Source organism: Narcine bancroftii, chromosome 2 (assembly GCF_036971445.1).
Source record: "Narcine bancroftii isolate sNarBan1 chromosome 2, sNarBan1.hap1, whole genome shotgun sequence".
In the NCBI taxonomy this organism is placed as follows: domain Eukaryota; kingdom Metazoa; phylum Chordata; class Chondrichthyes; order Torpediniformes; family Narcinidae; genus Narcine; species Narcine bancroftii.
Genome location: NC_091470.1, coordinates 162,004,071 through 162,025,584, shown reverse-complemented (window position 1 = coordinate 162,025,584; position 21,514 = coordinate 162,004,071). Strand labels below are relative to the sequence as shown.

Sequence of the window (21,514 nt, the reverse complement as noted above, 5' to 3'; positions counted from 1 at the left end):
CATTGATCATTCAGGAATCTGATGGCAGTGGGGAAGAAGCTGTCCTTGTGCTGCTGAGTGCTTATCTTTGGGCTCCTGTACCCTTTTCCCAATGGTAGCAGAGTGAAGAAGGCCTGGCCTGGGTAGTGGGGGTCCTTGAGGATAGAGGCTGCCTTTTTTGAGACACCGCCTAGTGTAGATGTCCTCGATGAAATGGATTTGGTTCCTGTGATGTCGCAGGCATCAACTTCCCGGAGTTTTTTCTTTGTCCTGAGAGTTGGCACTTCCATACCAGGCAGTGATGCATCCAGCCAGAATGCTCTCCACAGTGCACCTGTAGGTTTACGAGAGTCTTTGATGGCATACAGAACCGCCTCAAACACCTCACAAAGTATAGCCACTGGCAAGCCTTCTTTGTGATTGCGTCAACATGAAAGCTCCAGGACAGAACCTCGGAGATGTTGACGCAGGAATTTGAAGTTATTGACCTCTCCGCTACTGAGCCCTCGATAAGGACTCGTTCGTGTTCCCCTGACTTCTTCCTGAAGTCCATAACCATCTCCTTGGTTTTGCTAACATTGAGCGCAAAGTTATTGTCATTACACCTTTCAACAAGCTGATCTATATCCCTCCTGTTTGCTTTCTCTGCCGACAAATGTCATGTCATTAGCAAACTTATAGATAGCATTGGAACTGTGCCCGGTCTCACAGTCATGGGTATATAACGAGTAGAGCAGTGGGCTAAGCACGCGTCCTTGGGGTGCGCCTGTGTTGATATTCAGTGAGGAGGAGACTCTGTTTCCAATTTGTACTGACTATGGCCTTCCAATGAGAAAGTCATGGATCCAGTTGCAGAGTCGGGTACAGAGCTCTAGAGTTTGTAGTTTCTTGACCAACATTGAGGGAATAATGGTGTTGAAGGCTGAACTGTAGTCTCTGAAGAGCAGCTGTATGATTGAATTGCTATTTTTGAGGTGATCCAGAGCTGAGTGGAGAATCAGCGATATTGCTGAATATTCAGCGAATACCTAAAAAACAAAACATTCGCAAGACATAAATGACAAAGGGAGCATACAAATATGTCTCCTTGTATTTCCCTTTTGTGAAGATTTTGAAATCATGCTTGCTGGCCCACTGTTGGGAGGAAGGTTGCTTTCCTTTGAATGTGTGTCCCACACCTGCAGCATCACAGGATGAATGACTTTTGCCAGACGACAGCCTGGGAGGAAGCAGAACGTTCATGGCCCACAATGGCAGAAAAACTTGCCTGGGGCTAACAATCGTGTGATGGGCATCATTTTGAAATGAACCATATCACTTAGCTCTTGGCAAAGCTCCAGAATGATTTCAACATCATCAACTCCATTACAATGTTCAACCCGTGTTGATGGGGCGCATTGCTGTGCAGTTAATCAGTCATTAATTCAGCAGTCTAACTGCCCGTGGGAAAAAGATATTTCTCAGCATCTCAGGTTCCTGTGAAATCTCTCCAAGTTTGGCCAACTTCTGCTTGTATCCAATAGTTTCTAATCCAATAATATCCAGGTGAATCTCTTCTGCACCCTCTCAAAAGCTTTCACATCATTAATGTAATGCGATGGCTGGAAATGTATGCAATGCACCAAATGCCACCCATCTAAAGTTGCACCATGACTTACCAACTTTTATTCTCATTTCCCTGATGAATGAAGGCAAGCGTGACAAACATCACCTTTGCAGAATGAGACTGGGTATGTGCTTTCCCTCAAAAGACTACGATGGTAATATCGGAAATAAATCAATGAGTAAATCATACAATTCCATTACCACCAAAGTTGGTATTGGAAGCACATCTTAATGCCATAAACTGAATAAACTCACCAGTCAAACATTCCCCCATGAATGAAGGGATTTTATCAAAGTGCAACAAATAACTCCTTATTAGAAAATATCTCGTCAGACCACGTAGTGAATCAGCTTCTTTTGTGCAAAGAATTCTCCATGATGCAATTTCTCTCTCCACTACCCATCAACAACTCTGTAGTGGAGAGCACAAAGTTCCTTGGAGTCCACTTAACATATGACCTAACGTGGACACACACCTCCTCACTTGTCAGGAAGATGCAAGGAGGTGGGCAAGGCTACTGGCCACCATCATGTCAACCTTCTACAGGAGCTCTGCTGAGGTTATCCTGACTGGCTGCATTGTAGGGTGGTACGGTTGCTGCGGTCAATTCACGGGGCCATAAGAGTGGCAGAGAGGATCACTGGAGTTTCCCTTCTCCCCATTCCTCCCATCCACGTGATCTACCAAGATCGTTTGTCTGAAGAGGACGCACAAAAATCATTGAGGACCCCTGTCACCCTGCACATGGCATCCCTCAGTTGCTCCCATCAGGAAAGAGATACAGGAGTATCAGGCCCAGCACCACCAGGCTGAGGAACAGCTTCTTCCCATGGGCAGTGAGAATTATGAATGAACAAAGGAACACTAACTATCCAAGACTCTCATATTCACAAAACATCATTTATTTATTTGTATGGATAAATACTTATCCTGCATATGTATTGTTTGTATGTGTGTCATATCTGGTTATGTGTTTGCATGTTTTTGCACAGAGGACCAGAGAACGCTGTTTTACCGAGTTGTATTTGTGCAATCAGATGATAATAATTGTCCAATTTTGACTTTTCCCACAGGTGAAGCACTGTCATTAATCCCTCTTTTTCTTTCCAGTGTTGTGGGATATGGTGGTGTAGACATGGCAACCCAGTGTTTGTTTACATTTAAAAGTCCTGGGGAGATGCCTGTTGTGTGCCTCAAGCATTTGCTGGATGTTCTGTTTGCTGGGCTGGAGAATGGGACTGTGGCAGTGTACACCAGGGCAGCAGGTAAGGATGATGGACCCTTTCGCATGGACAGTCCAAGAACATAAATCAGTACAGCACAGAAACAGGCCCACCATGATAGATCTGACCATGATACCAATCCACTCATGGTCTGTATTCCCTTTATTCCCAACCTGTTCGCATGTCTGTCTAAGTGCCTCTTAAACATTGCTATCATATTGGCTTCTATCTGCAGGGTCTTCCTGGCACTGAGCAGTCTCTGATTTAAAACAAAAAGACTCGCAAATCTCCTTTAAACTTTTCTCCTCTCACCTTAAACCTCTGCCTTCTAATATTTGAAATGTCTATCCTATCATAGTATATTCCCATCATGTTTGCCTTCAGCCTCTGAGGTTCCTGTGAAATCTTTCCAATTTTGGCCAATTTCTCCTTGTAGCCAATAGTCTCTAATCCAATAATGTCCAGGCGAATCTCTTCTGCACCCTCTCTAAAGAGGGGGTAATCTGATGGCTGGAAATGTGCACAATGCACCAAATGTGGCCCATCTAAAGTTTTGTACAGGACCGTGTCAAATGCTTCCCATTGATTGGTATTTTGAATTTTGACAAGGACTTCGCTGGTAGCTTTACGCCAATATCTTAATAGGTTTGAACAAATGGTCATTGTGGAGGGAGGCTTGTGACAGGTGCTGTGTATTTTCAAACTCTGATCCCTGTACTTTTGAAGGTACTCAAATGTTTGCAAAAATTAGTTTCTGGTCCTTCAGCAACTAGGCTGTTGGTGAGAAGTTCCAGCTGCCAGTGCAGTGTCTGGATTCATAGCAGGTGCACTTGACTACTTTAAAATCCTTGAATGAAATAATAGTGGATCAAGGACTGTTGCTGTACCATAGAATATTGATTCCCTGAATATTAGACAATAATCCAAATTGCCTTGACTAGCTTTTTGTTGGTGTTCAACGTATACCATATAACCACTTACAGCACAGAACAGGCCAGTTCGACCCTACTAGTCCATGCCGCAGCAAATCCCCACCCTCCTAGTCCCACTGACCAGCGACCGGTCCATACCCCTCTAGTCCCCTCCTATCCATGTAACGATCCAGTCTTTCCTTAAATGTAACCAATGATCCCGCCTCGACCACGTCTGCTGGAAGCTCATTCCACATCCCCACCACCCTCTGCGTAAAGAAATTTCCCCTCATGTCCCCCTTATAATTTTCCCCCTTCAATCTTAAACCATGTCCTCTAGTTTGAATCTACCCCTTTCTTAATTGAAAAAGCCTATCCACATTTACTCTGTCTGTCCCTTTTATAATCTTAAACACCTATCAAGTCCCCTCTCAATCTTCTACGCTCCAGAGAAAAAAGCCCCAGTCTTCACAACCTTTCCCTGTAACTCAGACCCTGAAATCCTGTCAACATTCTCGTGAACCTTCTCTGCACTCTCTCTATTTTGTTTATATCTTTCCTATAATTTGGTGACCAAAACTGTACACAGTACTCCAAATTTGGCCTCACCAATGCCTTGTCCAATTTCATCATAACCTCCCTACTCTTGAATTCAATACTCCGATTTATGAAGGCCAACATTCCAAATGCCTTCTTCACCACACCATCTACCTGAGTATCAGCCTTGAGGATACTATTTACCATAACTCCTAAATCCCTTTGTTGCTCTGCACTCCTCAATTGTCTACCATTCAATGTATATGACCTATTTAAATTTGCCTTTCCAAAATGCAGCACCTCACATTTATCTGTATTAAATTCCATCAGCCATTTCTCAGCCCACACCTCCAGCCTTCCTAAATCATCTTTTAATCTACGGTAATCTACCTCACTGTCCACAACACCACCAATCTTTGTGTCATCTGCAAACTTGTTTATCCAATTCTCCACCCCTACATCCAGATCGTTAATATATATAACAAATAATAGTGGACCCAGGACCGAACCCTGAGGAACTCCACTAGTCACCGGCCTCAAATTGGATAAACAGTTTTCTACCACTACTCTCTGACACCTCCCATCCAACCACTGCTGAATCCATTTCACTACCTCCTTATTTATACCTAATGCCTCCACCTTTTTTCCTAACCTCCTGTGGGGAACTTTGTCAGAAGATTTACTAAAGTCCAAATAGACAACATCCACAGCTTTACCTTCATCAACCTTTTTTGTAACCCCCTCGAAGAACTCTATCAGGTTTGTCAAGCATGATCTACCCCTGACAAAACCATGCAGATTACTCCCTATCCATCCTTGTACCTCCAAAAATTTGTAAATATCATCCCTCAGAACACTTTCCATCAACTTGCCCACCACAGACGTCAGACTTACAGGCCTATAATTCCCAGGTTTGCATTTGGACCCTTTCTTAAACAGAGGAACCACATGCGCCACCCTCCAATCCTTTGGCAACACCCCCGTGGCCAGTGACATCCTAAATATCTCTGTTAATGGCCCCACTAACTGTCCACTAGCCTCCCTGAGTGTCCTAGGGAATATTTTGTCCGGTCCGGGAGATTTATCCACCTTTATCTTTTTTAACACAGCCATCACTACCTCCTTGGTTATCCTTATATGCTTCATGACCTCCCCACTATTTTTCTTTACTTCAACTGGTTCAACATTTTTTTCCCTAGTGAATACCAAGGCAAAGAAATCATTCAAAATTTCCCCCATTTCCTCAGACTTCTCACTCAGCCTACCCTTGCTATCAACAAGGGGTCCAATTTTATCTCTCACTAATCTATTACTTTTAATGTACTTATAGAACCCTTTGGATTTATTTCTACTCTGTCAGCCAAAGCCTCTTCGTGCCTTTTTTTGGCCTTTCTAATTTCTTTCTTAAGAACCCTTCTACACTCCTTGTAGTCCTCCTTCAAATTGTCAGCTCCCTGTTCTTTATACCTCTTGTACACCTCCCTTTTTCTCCTAACCAAATTTCCAATATTCCTCAAAAACCGAGCCTCCCTGACTTCCAGCCTTTCCTTTGATCCAGACTGGGACATAACTACTCTGTACCCTCAAAATTTCTTTTTTGAATATCCTCCATTTTTCATTAACATCCTTACCTGAAAATATCCTGTCCCACTCAATACTCCCCAAATCCCTTCTTATTCCTACGAAATTTGCTCTTTTCCAATCCAGAACCTCAACTTTAGGCCTCTCCTTGCTCTTCCTTAAAACTACCCTAAAACTAACAGAATTATGGTCACTAGACCCAATTGGTTCTCCAACATTAATGTCCGCTACCTGACCTAGCTCGTTCCCTAACAGGAGATCCAGTATTACACCATCCCGAGTCGGTTCTTCCACTAACTGATTTAGAAAACAATCCTGAACACATTTAACGAACTCCAGCCCATCCAGCCCTCTAACCATATGGGTATCCCAATCAATGTGTGGGAAGTTAAAATCTCCCATGATCACTACCTTATGATTTTCACACATATATGTTATCTCCCTACAAATTTGTTCCTCTAATTCCCTTGGCCCATTTGGTGGTCTGTAATACACCCCTATTAGCACCCTCTTGCCTCCTCCACCCCTCAATTCCACCCAAACAGCCTCACTGGTCGATCCCTCCAGACCATCCTGCCAATTCACGGCAGTAATGTCCTCCCTAACAAGCAAAGCAACTCCTTTTTTACCCCCTGATCTATCACATCTAAAACAAATGTATCCCGGAACATTAAGTTGCCAGTCCTGCCCCTCCTGTAGCCAGGTCTCACTAATTGCCACAATATCGTGACCACAAGTATCTATCCATGCTCTCAGCTCATCTACCTTGTTCACTATGCTTCTTGCATTAAAATATATGCATCTCAGAGAATGACCTCACATATATTCTCTTTTTTACCTTCTACCCTAATCTCCATCCTACCTTTCTTATCTTTTTTATTCCTAGCTAGGTGGCCATACTCCCTGGACACTGCTCTCACCCTCTGTTCCCCACCCCCCTGCCAAACTAGTTTAAACCTACCCCCACAGCTCTAGCAAATCTACTTGCCAGCACATTGGTCCCCCTCCAGTTCAAGTGGAGTCCGTCCCTCTTGTACAGGTCCGACCTTCCCCAGAAGAGATCCCAATGATCCAGAAATCTTATCCCTTGCCACCTGCACTATCCCTTTAGCCACGCATTCATCCTCCACATCCTCCTATTTCTACCCTCACTAGCTCATGGCACGGGCAGCAATCCAGAGATTACTACCTTGGAGGTCCTGTTTTTTAACTTCCTATCTAATTCTACATAATCGTGTTTCAGGATCTCATCCCCACTTCTAACTAAGTCATTGGTCCCCACATGGACCACAACTTCTGGCTGTTCTCCTTCCCCTTGCAGAATGCTATGCACTCGATCAGAGATATCCCTGACCCTGGCACCAGGGAGGCAACAGACCAACCTGGATCCCCGATCTCTTCCCACAAACCTCCTATCTGTCCCTCTGACTAATGAGTCCCCAACTACAAGAATCCTATTCTTATCCTTCTTTCCCTTCTGAACCTTAGGGGCAGCCCCTGTGCCAGATACCTGACTCCCACGACTTGTCCCTGATAGGCTGTTCCCCCCAACAGTATCCAAAGCCGAATATATGTTGCTGAGTGGCAGTTCCACATGGGTACTCTGCACAGGCACTCTCCCTCCTTTCCTCACAGTCACCCAATTCCCTGACTCCTGCCTTCTAGGGGTAACTGTCTCCCTGTAACTCCTCTCTATCACTGCCTCTGCTTCCCTTATGATCCTTAGTTCATCCAATTGCAGCTCAAGCTCCCTAACACGGTCACTCATTATATGCAATTGATGCACCTTTTGCAGGTGTAGTCATCAGGAACAGCTGTGCAGTCTCTGACTTCCCACATCCCACAATTGGAGCACTTAACTACCCCAACTGACTCCATTTCCTCCTTTTTTACTATAATACCCTTTACTAATAAGCTCCTTCTTAGGCCCTGCTCACCGAAGTCCCTCGAACCAAAGTCCCCACTCCTTCACTGCACCGCTCCCTCACTGCGCCGCTCCTCGCTGGCTGCTCCCTCCTTTTCTACTCCTTTTATTTGCCCCTTACCAATTAACCCCAATTAACTCCCGGCTCCTCCTCCTCCTCTCACCCGACACCAGGCACTGACTCACTGTCTCCTCCGACCCCGAGTCTGACCTGACTGCTCCTCAACTTACGTTCCGGCAAACCCGTTGTAAATTGTAAAAAAATTACAAGTCTAAATTCCTCTCCAAATCTACCCATATAGGACATTCATATCCACCTGAATAATAAATCCATAAGGATTGCATGATTAGAATTACAACCAAATCTATTTTTGGCCTTATGCCTGTTTTCGCACAGCAAATAATTGCCTCTTTTTAACATTATTGGCTAGAAAAGCCATATTACTTAAATGGAAGGATCGAACCCACTGACTCTACTTCAAGGGCTCTCTGCTGTCATGTCGTGTTTAAGTTTGGAGAAAATTAGGAGACGGACATCTTTTAAATTTGAAGAAGTTTGGCGACTGTTTATTCAATATTTCCACATAGTTATGAATCATAATTTTACATTAGACTCTTTCCTAGTTCCTTATGGTAAATTTGGTTTTAACCAGAACGCCCTTTCATTTTCCTTTTTTATTCTCAGAATGGACTGTTCAGTCCCTTTTCTTTTAGTTTTTTTTAAGATTAGTTTCAGGGAACTTTGTATTAATTTTTTCCTCTTTTTTCTTTTGGTTTTACAAGAGGAGAAGAAATTATGGTTAATATATATTTGTTAAATACCAATATGTTCTTTTTCTTGCACTTGTAATTACACGAATGTAATGTAACTCCCTTGTATATATGTTCGCTATAACTCAATAAACAGATAAAAAATGGAAGTGTTTAAAAAAAAAGAAAAAAAATCGTAAGTCGAAAAAAAAACTCCACCTATCATATTTTAGTTTAAATGTTGAATACCTTTATTCCACACTGTAAAAAAAAACATCGATGTACACAGCTGAAAGCTCACTGGGCACGAAGATTGTTTGAAGCCTTGAGAATGCTGTACGATTCTGTCGCCTGATGCTGCCGTCACCCAGCATCGAGAGAGAGTATCGCAAGCGCGGGAACAGATCGGAATTCAAAATTGAAAGTGCGGATTCAAGCCATCGTAACTTAAAAAAAATAATAAGTCGGACCATCTCGTAAGTAGGGGAGCCCCTGTATTAAATAATTCTTTAGCACGCTAAAGGGTGATTACCCATGGCTGTTAGACTTGGATAGAGAATATTTGTTTTTGAGAGCTAACAGTTTGGATTGTGGAAATGATTCTGTGAACTTGATCCTGCTCTAATTTTTCCTTTATTTTTCTTCTTCCTTTTTATTTTAACCAGAAGGAAACTGGGATTGGGATTCTCCTCGATCTGTAAAAGTTGGTTCAGCTCCAATTCTTTCACTCTTGGCAGTGGACGACACAATGTGGGTTGGCTGTCGGAATCGGGTCACCCTAATCGACGTTAATCGCTTCACTTCACGGGTTATGAGCACTGGGTGTTACTGCCAAATGGTGAGGGCTCATTTGCCTTGGAGGTTTTTGTGGCAACAAGATCAAAGGAAGGCCCTTGATTGAGTTAGTGAGACCGAGATTTCTTCTCTCTGCTGCACAAGTGTGATCTAATTCTCTGAAGCACAATTTATCCTGAAGATAGATAAATCCAAATTTGTACTTCGAATGAAACCATTTAGCCCATTGGGTCTATGGCGGCTCAGAGGAAAACAATTCCATTAGTCTAATTCTCTTTATTTCCTGATGCCCCTGCAACTCATTCTCCTTCACACATGCTCATCAACTCTTCCTTGATTCTTTTTGCTATTGACCAACACTATGGTAATTTACGTTGGCTAATTAATTTTAAAAAGTGTAGACATACAGGCCATTACGGCCCACAAGCCCATGCTGTCAAATTGACTCCCATTAATCTACACCCCCTGTTCGTTTTGAACAGTGGGAGGAAGCTGGAGTTCTCGGGGGAAAACCCATGCAGATGGGGGGTGGGGTTTGGGTGAAGATTGCACAATCTCCTTACAGACAGTACGGGATTCGAGACCTGGTCCGGTCCCGATTGCTGATACTGTAACTCCTACGCCAACTGTGCCGTAATCTACCAGCATGGTTGTGTGAAGAAAGTGGAGCACTCGAGGAATGGAAACCTACAGGGCAACCGGTAGATCGTGAATAATTTATAATAATTTGTATGGCCATGTTGTTAGTTTTCTCAGTCACCCAATAATGGCTAATCTCAATATCTTGAGCTGAATCAGGAAGCCTTTAATTAAACCAATGCTACCCTCAAACATGAACAAAATAATGTGGAATTAACCACCACAGCATGAAGACCACTTCTGTGACTAACAGTAAAGTTTAAGTAATTTGTTTGGAAAAACTCAAAAAATGCTGGTGGAACTCAGCAGGTCACAGTGTGCATAGGAGGTAAAGATGTATTACCAACGTTGCAGGCCTGAGCGAAGGTATGCATGAAAATCTACAGCTGTTGCAATTGTAGTTAAAAACACAAAATTGCTGGAGGAACTCGTGCAGCGTCCATAGGAGGTTCTGATAGGATCAAAAGTTAGATATCTTTACTGTCTATGGATGCTACATGACCTGCTAAGTTCCTCCAGTATTTTGTGTTTTTAACTATAATCTCTGCGTCTGCAGACTTTCATCTTTTACATTAATTTTTTGGGTTGCTCGCAATATAGAATTTTAACAAGAAAGAAGCTTTAATAATTCAGTAAAACTGACATTGTTTTTAACCACATGATTTGTAAATCATAAGATGAGTTGGTAATAACCACATGCAGATTATCCAGGTGATAACAAAACGTAGATGCAAAAGTGCAGATGCCAGAGATCTGAAATTAAAAATAGAACATTCTGGAAATACTCAGCATGTACCTGTGGAAGGAGAATTAATGTTTGAGAGCTTCAGTGAGCAGGGCATGGAGTCACCTATTTTAATGAACTCTCTCTTTCAGGAGAACAAAATGTGTTGTTAAATCTCACCCAGATCTTTGGGCTTGGGAGATAAGATGAAATAGTAACAGCAAACAAGGTCTTAGTAGGTGAAAAAAAAGGATTTCCACAATCTCAAATACTCGAGAGGGAGGATTGGAAATCGGTGATTTTAAAATAGGCAAGTGAAGACTGAGGGGGTGGTCGAGTGTGTAGGATGATGTGTTTGAGACTTGGAACACCAGGAGAATTTGGAACACAAGGAGTGCAGACTGGTATCAGAACAGAGTGGAACTGGGGAAGAGGGAACAGAATGTGCCCATTATTTTATTTGATCAATCTACTACTAAAATACTACTTGTCTGCAATCTCTCTATGACATTGAAACAAAAATGTGCGCCTACTGGAGATATGACTTCCCTGCTAGTGCACTGGAAACCCTTTTCTAGTTTTGCTCAATAGCTGCCTTCTCTCATAGCCAGTAAAAATCTTCGCACAGCTGGAGCCGTAAACTCATCTCCTTGATGATGCAGGGCAATTTTAAAATGCAGTTTTTTTTTAAATGATATGATCTCTTAAGACTTCGCAAAAAAAAAATAAAAATTCATATTAGCTATGAGAAGCTGGAGCCATTTGCATTACAAAGTGGGCAGGAGAGTTCGCTGCAGAAAATGATCTTTGATTAATTTCTGTGAGAATATTTTATGAAGGCCACGTGAAGCAAAAGTGGATTTAGATGCTCCCACAAGCAGCAGTGGAATTAACTAGCAGATGTTGCTTACCATTCTTGCATCAGAGTATTGAGACAGCTTCTTTTAGCACAAAGCATGCGGTTATTCATTCAACCTTAAAGGGGCACTGTTGTCTTTCTTGGGAGGCTTTGATAAATAACGCGATCCTACAGTGCCTATGGCCTTAGTAACAATAGCTATTTCTATATTAGAAAAATCCATTAAAAGTTCATCTTTTTACCCTGTTCTTCAATTCCTCTAATTTCCAGCAATACCCCACATCACCCCTTGAATTAACTTTTATGCCTCAGTGACATAGTTTGATTGCCTTTGAGGAGAAATAAATCTTGCTATTCTTTTCTTAAATTTATGATTTGCATCTACTGGGATTTGAACCACACAATATAATACAATGAACTGATCTCTGCTCGTGCAGCTTTATATACAGAAGGCAGGGGGATTTATAAATTTCTTCTTGCCTCTTTCCACCTTTCTCCCCTTGGTGTGGTGAAACTCTTGCTGTGGGTTTTTTATATGAGCTTCAACATCATCTCCCACCCCCCCCCCCTCCCCCCAGGAAATACCTGTCAAATGTGCCTTGCCACCGTCAACCTTACTTTTTCCACTTGCTGCCAAATGGTTCTACTGTGGAAAAACTTGCAGGCAATAATTACCCAGCAATGTCAATGCGACTGAAATGCTGGCAATTGTTCTGTTTAAGGCAGGGAGCTTGCCATTCTCTAACCTTTTTCTTTCCATCAGTGCTCTGTGATTAGTAAGGGATTGCTTAAGATGGTCTGTGGGTGGAAAGAAAAAGGTTGAGAACCACTGGTGTAGAGCAGTGGTTTCCAAACTGTCCCCCTAAACGCACATACCATCTTAAGCAAGCCCTATGCCATAAGTGCTTTGTGATTAGTAAGGAATTGCTTAAGGTAGTATGTGAGTGGAAAGAAAAAGGTTTGAAAACCACTGCTTTAATTGTACCGAACTGACTCGTTATGTGCACAGTTTCATAACTCCAAAGGAAATGGGCCAATGACAACTTTTCTCAAGCAAAATATTTCAGTAACAATTGGTTCTCAACCTTTCCTTCCCACTCACATACCACCTTAAGCAATCCCTTACCAATCCCAGAGCACTTACGACGTAGGGATTGCTTAAGGTGGTATGACAGTTTAGGGGGGCAGTTTGAAAACCACAGGGGTAGAGTTATTGTTCCACACTGAGGCAATTCTGTGCGGAAAGTATACAAAAGAATTGCAGTGTGTAGCCTCCTTTACAACCTTGATACATGCTCAAATGCTTTGTAATGTCATGGAAGCAGTGAAGTACTGTTACTTGCACAAAAAGCAATGAAATAAATGACTTGCTCATGTCTTTAGAGGTCAGCTGAGGAATAAATCTTTGGGGCAGGAAGCTAAGAGAAAACATCCTTGATGAGATAATGGTGGAGTAGGATATTTTCATAGACCTGTGTGGGAAGTCAAGGGACCCAATGGGCTAATTCATTCATTTTTGACAGTGACCTAATCCATCATTGCTTTGGTGTTCATGTATGTAGGTTGGGTGGAAGTTTTTGAGAATGGGCTTTGTACCCATAACCTCTGCCAGGGTTAGAGCACTCTCACGGTGTGATAGCCTCAAAGAATCAAACTAAACAGCAATAGATGGTTTCTCACTTTTAAAACCGCAAAATACCAGATTTGGAGAGTTAATTTTTGACTCTGAATTTTGCATTTGACTTTTAAACTAATTTACTTTTCCTTAGCTTAAAAAATTATACTGCTTAGGATTACTTGAGGATGGATAACATCAAAAGCAATTTGCCTCTGTAGGTGAAAATGGGAATAAGTGAAAGAAAGGGTATTCTTGATCTCAGATGGTTTGTTCCACTGTGCTGCAAATTCTCTAGGAACAGATTGTACAGGATCGGCAAAAGTATCTGTCAGCAGTGAACCAAATGAATTTGTTATGCTTGCAGGCTGACTCTGCTTTTCCATCTTCTCAGTCGAAATTAAAGCAAAAACAGCGAATAGTGCTTAGTCGAGGCCTGCTCATCTTGAACATGAATACTTTATATGATGCTCATTGAGAACAGTTCTAATATCACTGATTGCCTTTGGATGGCTCAGGATACTGTTTGTGAAATCAAAGTCTGAATGAATAACAGCAAAAAAACTTGTTCTCTTAGGGAATCAAAGCTAAGCTTAGTCCAATGGTTCTTATCCTTTATTTTCACTCACATACCACCTAGGGCATCCTATGGCTCTGTGGTTAGTAAGGGATTACTTAAGGTGGTACGGGAAGAAAAAAGGTTGAAAAATATTGGCTTAGTCCTATCCTGGTCATGAGTCGTTTCCAGTTGCGCCAAATGTTGTATAGGAAGACGAACAAGTTTGGTGGGTTCAAAGAACAATGAGTCTTGACACGGGCTGAACACAGGAAGGATCTTTATTAAAACACATGCAAGGGAATGGCAACAGGGATAACACACTAGTGTGTTACTCTCAATCACACAACGCTGTATAATCAGTCACATCGAACTTAACATGACCGACACGAGCAACTGCTGATATTCGTACAAGCACAGAACAACCCATTCACATCAGACTTAATGCTACCGATACTAGCAACTGTGTTCAGACTTATTACAACTAAGGACTACAATAGGCTATCTGCCATTCCTTGTCTAATGGGGGCTCGGCTCCAATGTCACCTACAACACAAATGTACAATAGCCCCAAAAAATACAATAGCCCCAAACCCTACTTAGTGCACACCTTAACAACAACAACTCCAGCGTTGTCCACTGTTTGTGACCTGGAGTGGAACAGTTTGTCTCAGGACTGAAGAGCAAAAGAGAGAGAGCTACTCCATGTGGTGGACTTGATAGAACATTAGGTTAGAGGGTCCTGCCCAGGTAATCACTAGATGATTAAAGGGGCCAATGGTCAGGTGTGCACTAATAGGTGAGCGGAGTCTAACCTTGACTTCCGACTTGGTTCCAGATGAAGAGGTTGCATGATCCTCCAAAATTTACACCACACCATCGCAATAGAATATGGGAATGATGGCTCAAACTCATTCTCAAGGATGCTGTGGTCCATGTTGTGTTCAGGTAGGGGTAAGTGTGAAACATTGAATGATGAAAAATAGTAAGAGAGGAACCAGGCCTGGCTAGCTTAAAAAAAAAATTAGGGCAAGAAATGGCTGAGACTCTCAGTAGTTTTGTATGAGGATGGCTAATATTCTATTTTTTAAAAAAAAGGGTGAAGAATCAGAAATTATCTGGGACAATAACTTTTTCCAAAAGGTTTGCTTCCTGAAAAAAATTTGAGGATTATGATAGACAACTTCAAGCTGAATACAAAGATAATTTCAGATTTTCTGTATCACATAGGATGTTGGAGAAACCTCAAGTAAACTTTTATTGAATTTATCATGTTTAGTTGCACAACGATGTTGTTATTGTACTAGTCAAATGACCTAAAAAAATTTCCCGCTCATTTTCATTTGTACTGTGCATCTGATGCCTCTCCTGTCAGTGTCCAATAATAGTCAGCCAGCATTAATGGATTCCAGTTGCCCTGATACCGCTTTTCCATGGTTGCAAGGTACTGGTGAAACCTTTCATCACTGACTGCACCAAGATCAGCAGGGAAGAATTCTCAAGTGCGAATGCAGAAAGTTAATTTTCAATGACATGTTGCACTTCCCGGTTTTGTAGCTTGAGGTAGATTTAAAGGATGACAGGAAATCACAAATACACCCAAAAGTGTTCAGGAAGAAAAAAAATCTTTGCTGTCCAAAGTGAATAGAACATTCTACCAGAGGAGGACTGGATAATGTGAATCTCTGCATGATCAGTGCTGGATGGCAACAGGGGAATCTTGCTGGAGATTTTATTCCCTATTGTCCACAGTTAAATCTGTGATTTATTTGTCGAGAATAAAGCAGCAAATTTTACTCATTTCTGCTTGCTGATGCTCAAGCACATTCCAGATTATCAGCTGGAACATTGCACTGTCCTCTATTGACTGCACTGCAACAGAACATTGACATTGCATTGGATCTGATTCAACACCAGCAGCCAAGGATGACATTTGTCCTTCTGTTTGAAGTAGATAAATTTGGATGAATTGTTGGAATAAATAAAACTGCTCTCTGATTTTTGAGTTTCTCTAAAAATTAGTTATCTGTTTGTAAAACAGTCAAGAGGATGAGTGGGTGCTGTCTTGGAAACTATTCCTAAGCTGTGAGCACTGCAGTCACATAGAGCTTAATTTCTGAAAACCAGGATATTTTTACACCAATGGAACTAAATCACAGAAGCAAAGTTCAATAATCGCATGCCGTGCTTGCAATAAATGACTGATTTCCACTCTTGTGAGATTTCTTCAGGTTTTAATGAAAGCTGTCCCTTCCCTCCCTGCTCTTTGGCAGTTCTTGGATGCCCATCCTGACGAAGATGTGAATGTGACCCAGATGATGAAGGCTGGTGGTGGGGTGTGGATGGCCTTTTCTGCGGGATCCTCGATCCGACTATTTCACACGGAAACTTTGGAACACTTGCAGGAAATCAATGTCGTTCCACGCAGTGCCCTCTTCACTCCAGGTAAAAAAAAAATTGTTTGAGCGCAGGATCTGGTTGGTTGTTGTTCTTTGGCCATTCAATTTTGCACGCTATGTACATTTTATGTGTTTTGAGTTGCAGAGAGAATGAAACTAAGGGAGATGGGAATGACATTTGCAGTGATATTGTCTTCATTGGGGATGGTGATCATTCCAGAGGATATGAAGATAGAAGAGGATGAATGGCACATGGAGAAGAGGGATAAAGAAGCACAGGTGGAGCTAAGATGAAACACTATGCAGATGTTGAAAATCTGAAACAAAGACAATGTTGATTCTTGGTAGTCAGGCAGCAATGTGGGGAGGGTGAACCTGAGTTAGCATTGTGGCTGGATAACCTTTCAATAGAACTTGGCAGGTCCCTGACAAACACCAAAAGCTGCTTCAATGATTGGATTTAATCAATGACTGCTAACAAGAATGTGACTGAATCCTGGAATACCCCACCAAACAGCACTGTGGTAATGCCTTACCTAGAAGCACTGCAGTGCCTCTCTTGGATACCTGGAGATTTTGGGTTAATAACTGTTGCCCTAGTCAGTGACACACGTTGAGAGATCAATGTTTAATGTTTTAAAATTTAGATGAGCAGCACAGTTACAGGCTCTTCTAGCCAGCAAGCCCGTGCTCCCCAAATACACCAATTAACCTACAGAACTCCTGTATGTTTTGAAGGGTGGGAGAAAAGCGGAGCATCCAGAGGAAACCCACGCAGACACAGAAGAATGAACAAACTCCTTACAGAGAGTGCCGGATTCTAACCCAGGATGCTGGCGCTGTAATAGGGTTGTGCTGAGTGCTTGTCTCCAGCAGGGTGCTGCCGGTGTGGATGCCCCCACACCCCCCACTGACTGCAAGTCACCTGCGGCCTTTGTGGGTCACGCGGCTGCCATCCTGTAGGGTGATCTCCTTTGCTTCTCCTTATCGTTGTGGGGGGGGGAGGGGAGAGGTTTCTCCCTGTTTCTGATGGCCTGCGCCAGTCTGCTCCTCTCATCCCACTGATTCCCCGTTAGTTACCCAAGGTGTAAGTGGGTAGCAGTATTAATGTGAACTAAAGCGAGGGGAATTGGATTGGTACGAATGCGCTGAGAGCTGCCAAAAACTCGATCGGCCAAGTGGCTTCTTTCTCCTTTGTCATCGCAAATATGAAAAATAAAAAAGAATCCAGTTTAGCTTGCAGTAATTGTGACAGAAAACAAAAAAAAAAATTACAATCTGGTTGTTGAAGTTCTTGGGTTTAAGCAGATTTGATGTTGTTTGTGAATTTTTAAATTCTCTGCAGCACTTAAATCAAATTCCCTTCAGTATAAAAACTGCATTTATGGCTGTCTTGTATTATTCAAAGCAGAAGAGCTGATCAAATAGTTTTGGGTGGAAATAGTTTAGTTAAATCATATACTGTAGTTATTAAATGTGCAGGACATGTGATTTGATTGTGCAAGTCTGTGCAGGTTGGGGGAAAGGAAAGGGAACAGAAGTCCTCGAGGGAGTTACAGGAGAAGGTGGTGTGTTGAGATGTCTATGAGTATTGCAGGGCATATAGAAGTCTTCATGGGAACGGGGTAGAGGAGGTGATGGATTGGGGTCATAAATTCCTGGGGATGGGTGGTAGGATCAAAGGAACATAGGAACATAGGAAGTAGGAACAGGAGTAGGCTAAAAATGGCCCATTGAGCCTGCTCCGCCATTCAATAAGATCATGGCTGATCTAATTTATGACCTAACTTCACCTACCTGCCTTCTCCCCATATCCCCTAATTCCTCTTATCATGTAAAAATTTATCTTACCGAATTTTAAATATGTTTAATGAAGCAGCCTCAACCACTTCCCTGGATAGAGAATTCCAAACATTCACTACTCTCTGGAAAAAACTATTTTTCCTCATCTCTGTCCTAAATCTACTCCCCCGAATCTTGAGATTGTGTCCTCTCATTTTAGTTTCCCTGGCCAGCTCAAAAAACCTTCCTACATCTATCCTATCCATACCCTTCATAATCCTATATGTTTCTATAAGATCTCCTCTCATTCTTCTAAACTCGAGCGAATACAATCCTAGACGATTTAATCTTTCATCATAAGTCAACCCCTTCATCCCAGGGATCAACCTAGTAAACCTCCTCTGGAGTGTCTCCAAAGCCAGTATATCCTTCCTCAAATATGGAGACCAGAACTGGACACAGTACTCCAGGTGCGGTCTCACCAGTACCCTATACACTTGCAACATTACCTCCCTACTCCTGAATTCAATTCCTCTTGCGGTGAAGGCCAACATTCCATTTGCCTTCTTAATAACCTGCTGCACCTGCAACCTAACTTTTTGCGATTCATGCACAAGCACTCCCAAGTCCCTTTGCACACAACATGCTGTAGTTTTTCACCCTTTAAATAATATTCAGCACTTTTATTTTTCTTGCCAAAGTGAATACCCTCACACTTACTAACATTGTACTCCATCTGCCAGACCTTTGCCCACTCATCCAGCTTAACTATATCCCTCTGCAGACTCTCCACATCCTCATTACAATTTGCTTTTCCACTCAATTTGGTGTCATCCGCAAACTTGGCTACACCACATTTTGTCCCCTCCTCCAAGAATCCCTCTGCAGACTCTTCACATCCTCATTACAATTTGCTCTTCCACTCAATTTGGTGTCATCCGCAAACTTGGCTACACCACATTTTGTCCCCTCCTCCAAGAATCCCTCTGCAGACTCTCCACATCCTCATTACAATTTGCTCTTCCACTCAATTTGGTGTCATCCGCAAACTTGGCTACACCACATTTTGTCCCCTCCTCCAAGTCATCAATGTAAATGATGAACAGTTGTGGGCCTAGTACCGACCCCTGCGGCACCCCACTTACCACTCTCTGCCAACCTGAAAAACTCCCACTTATCCTGACTCTCTGCCTCCTGTCAGACAACCAATTTTCCAATATAGTTCCCCGGACTCCACTTTCCTGTAACTTACTGAGAAGTCTCTTGTGTGGCACCTTATCAAACGCTTTCTGGAAATCCAAATATACAACATCAACCTGTTCCCCTCTATCCACCACACCCATTATATCCTCAAAGAATCCTACAAGTTTGTCAGACCATGCTGCGTCTGCCTGATTAAACCCTTATGTTCCAAAAGTTTCACTATTTCAGGGGCAATTTAAACTGAACTCTTCCATTGTTTCTTTGTGTGACGCACATGTGTGATCTGTACGCAGTGGAGAGGAAACCTGTATTTCAGAAAGATTAATTATTCCAGCCTGCGGTGCATTTATTCAGTCATGACAAGCCACGGGCAGCACGATTGGCGTAGCAGTTAGCGCAGTTTTGTTGCAGCGCCAGCGATTGGGACTGGGGTTTGAATCCCACCCTGTCTATAAGGAGTTTATATTCTCCCTCTCTCTGTGTGGGTTTTTAATGGGGACTCCGGTTTCCTCCCACCGTTCAATTGGGTGTAATCATGCGGCACATGCTTGTGGGCCCATAAGGGCCTGTTACCATATTGTATATCTAAATCTAAATTGAATATCTAATCCCATCAATCTGCCGCCTCATCTCCTCTTCTGAGTTGAAATATAAATGGCATCAGATGCTGAAGGCAATACCCAACAGGGTCATCGACATCAGAGGGAGATTGCCTGATGAGTACCTCCAGCATTTTCTTTGTGGTGGAAGAGGATTGGAATTTTTATTGGCGGATGTAAAAGCAAAGTGAAGAACCAGGTGATTTGCTCGAGCAGCAATTAGTGCTGCTGCCTCCCAGATCTGAAGGGCCCAGTTTCGCCGCTGAACTTGGGCGCTGGAGTTTGTATCTTCTCTCTGTGACCGTGCTGATTTATTCTGAGGGGCACTGTTTCTTCCCGCACTCCAAGAACTTGCTGGTAGATTAACTGGCCATTGCAAAATGCTCCTTAGTTTAGGGTAATGGCAATGGAGGGAAAAAAAATCAAAGGAGTGAGTGTTAGTGAGAATGAGTTGCAGGAGTACGGGGACTAGAGTTGGGGGTGCTGCACTTGATTTAACATAGATCTCATGTTGTTCATTTGATTTAGTTTGGCATTCAATACAGTGATTCCCTCCCAACTGATCACAAAAGTTCGCCAGCTTGGTGTCAGCTCATCCCTCTGCAATTGGACCTTGGACTGTATGACTAACAGGCCCCAATCTGTTAAGTTAGACAACCTCTTCTCTTCCAATCTCACCTGTGTGCTGCGCCCTTTCCTGTATTCCCTTTTCACCTATGATTACATTCTTGTATATGGTTCTAATTCCATAATCAAGTTCGTAGATGATTGACCTGATCTGAGGGGATGATGAGATAGCCTATAGGGATGTAGTCCAGCACCTGGCCGCATGGTGTGCCGACAACAACCTGGCACTTAATGCTCAGAAGACCAAGGACTTTAAGTGTTCCCCTATTTGCATCAGTGGAGTTGTGGTGAAACATGTATCAAGCTTCAAATTCCTTAGTGTCCACATTTCCCATGGTCCCTGAACTCCTCCATCCTGATCAAAAAGCCACAACAGCACCTTTATTTTCTGCAGAGCAGGAAGAAAGTACACCTCTGTCCCAGGATATTGAGGGATTTTTATTGCTGTACCATTGAAAGCTTACTTACCTACGGTGGTGTGGCAATTGTTTCATATTGGACCATAAATCACATCTGTGGGTGGTGAAAACTGCCCAGCGGATTATTGGCATCCAATTGCCCTCCATTGAGAACATCTATCTGGAACGCTGTCTGGGCAGGGCGAAGAGCCTCATCAAGGATGCATCTCACTCTAACCATGGATCAGCTGGAAAAATGGGCTGGAAAATGACAGATGGAATTTAATGCAGACAAGTGTGAGGTGTTGCATTTTGAGAGGACAAACCAGGAAAGGACATGCACGGTGAATGGTAGGGCACTGAGGAATGCCATAGAACGGAGGGATCTGGGAATACAGAACCAGGTGATTTGCTCGAGCAGCAATTAGTGCTGCTGCCTCCCAGATCTGAAGGGCCCAGTTTCGCCGCTGAACTTGGGCGCTGGAGTTTGTATCTTCTCTCTGTGACCGTGCTGATTTATTCTGAGGGGCACTGTTTCTTCCCGCACTCCAAGAACTTGCTGGTAGATTAACTGGCCATTGCAAAATGCTCCTTAGTTTAGGGTAATGGCAATGGAGGGAAAAAAAATCAAAGGAGTGAGTGTTAGTGAGAATGAGTTGCAGGAGTACGGGGACTAGAGTTGGGGGTGTTGGGAGGATAGGAGTTGGGATGTTATGGTAAAGTTGTATAAGACATTGGTAAGGCCAAATTATGAGTATCGTGTGAAGTTTTGGCCGCCTAACTGCAGGAAAGATATCAATAAGATGG

General features: G+C 42.8%; 1 protein-coding gene across 5 annotated transcripts in view; it reads left to right on the top strand.

The window, feature by feature from the left end:
• LOC138754560 (rho guanine nucleotide exchange factor 10-like protein) overlaps positions 1-21,514 on the top strand; it is a 215,546-nt gene that overhangs the window by 170,040 nt on the left and 23,992 nt on the right. For 3 of the 5 annotated variants that reach the window (XM_069918990.1, XM_069918992.1, XM_069918993.1), the window contains 3 exons: positions 2,696-2,850; positions 9,177-9,349; positions 15,973-16,144. In XM_069918990.1, the coding sequence (XP_069775091.1) occupies positions 2,696-2,850; positions 9,177-9,349; positions 15,973-16,144 (500 nt within the window). Of the gene's footprint in view, positions 1-2,695; positions 2,851-9,176; positions 9,350-15,972; positions 16,145-16,243; positions 16,378-21,514 lie in introns of those variants that run through there. The other 2 variants (XM_069918991.1, XM_069918994.1) reach the window with 2 other exon arrangements.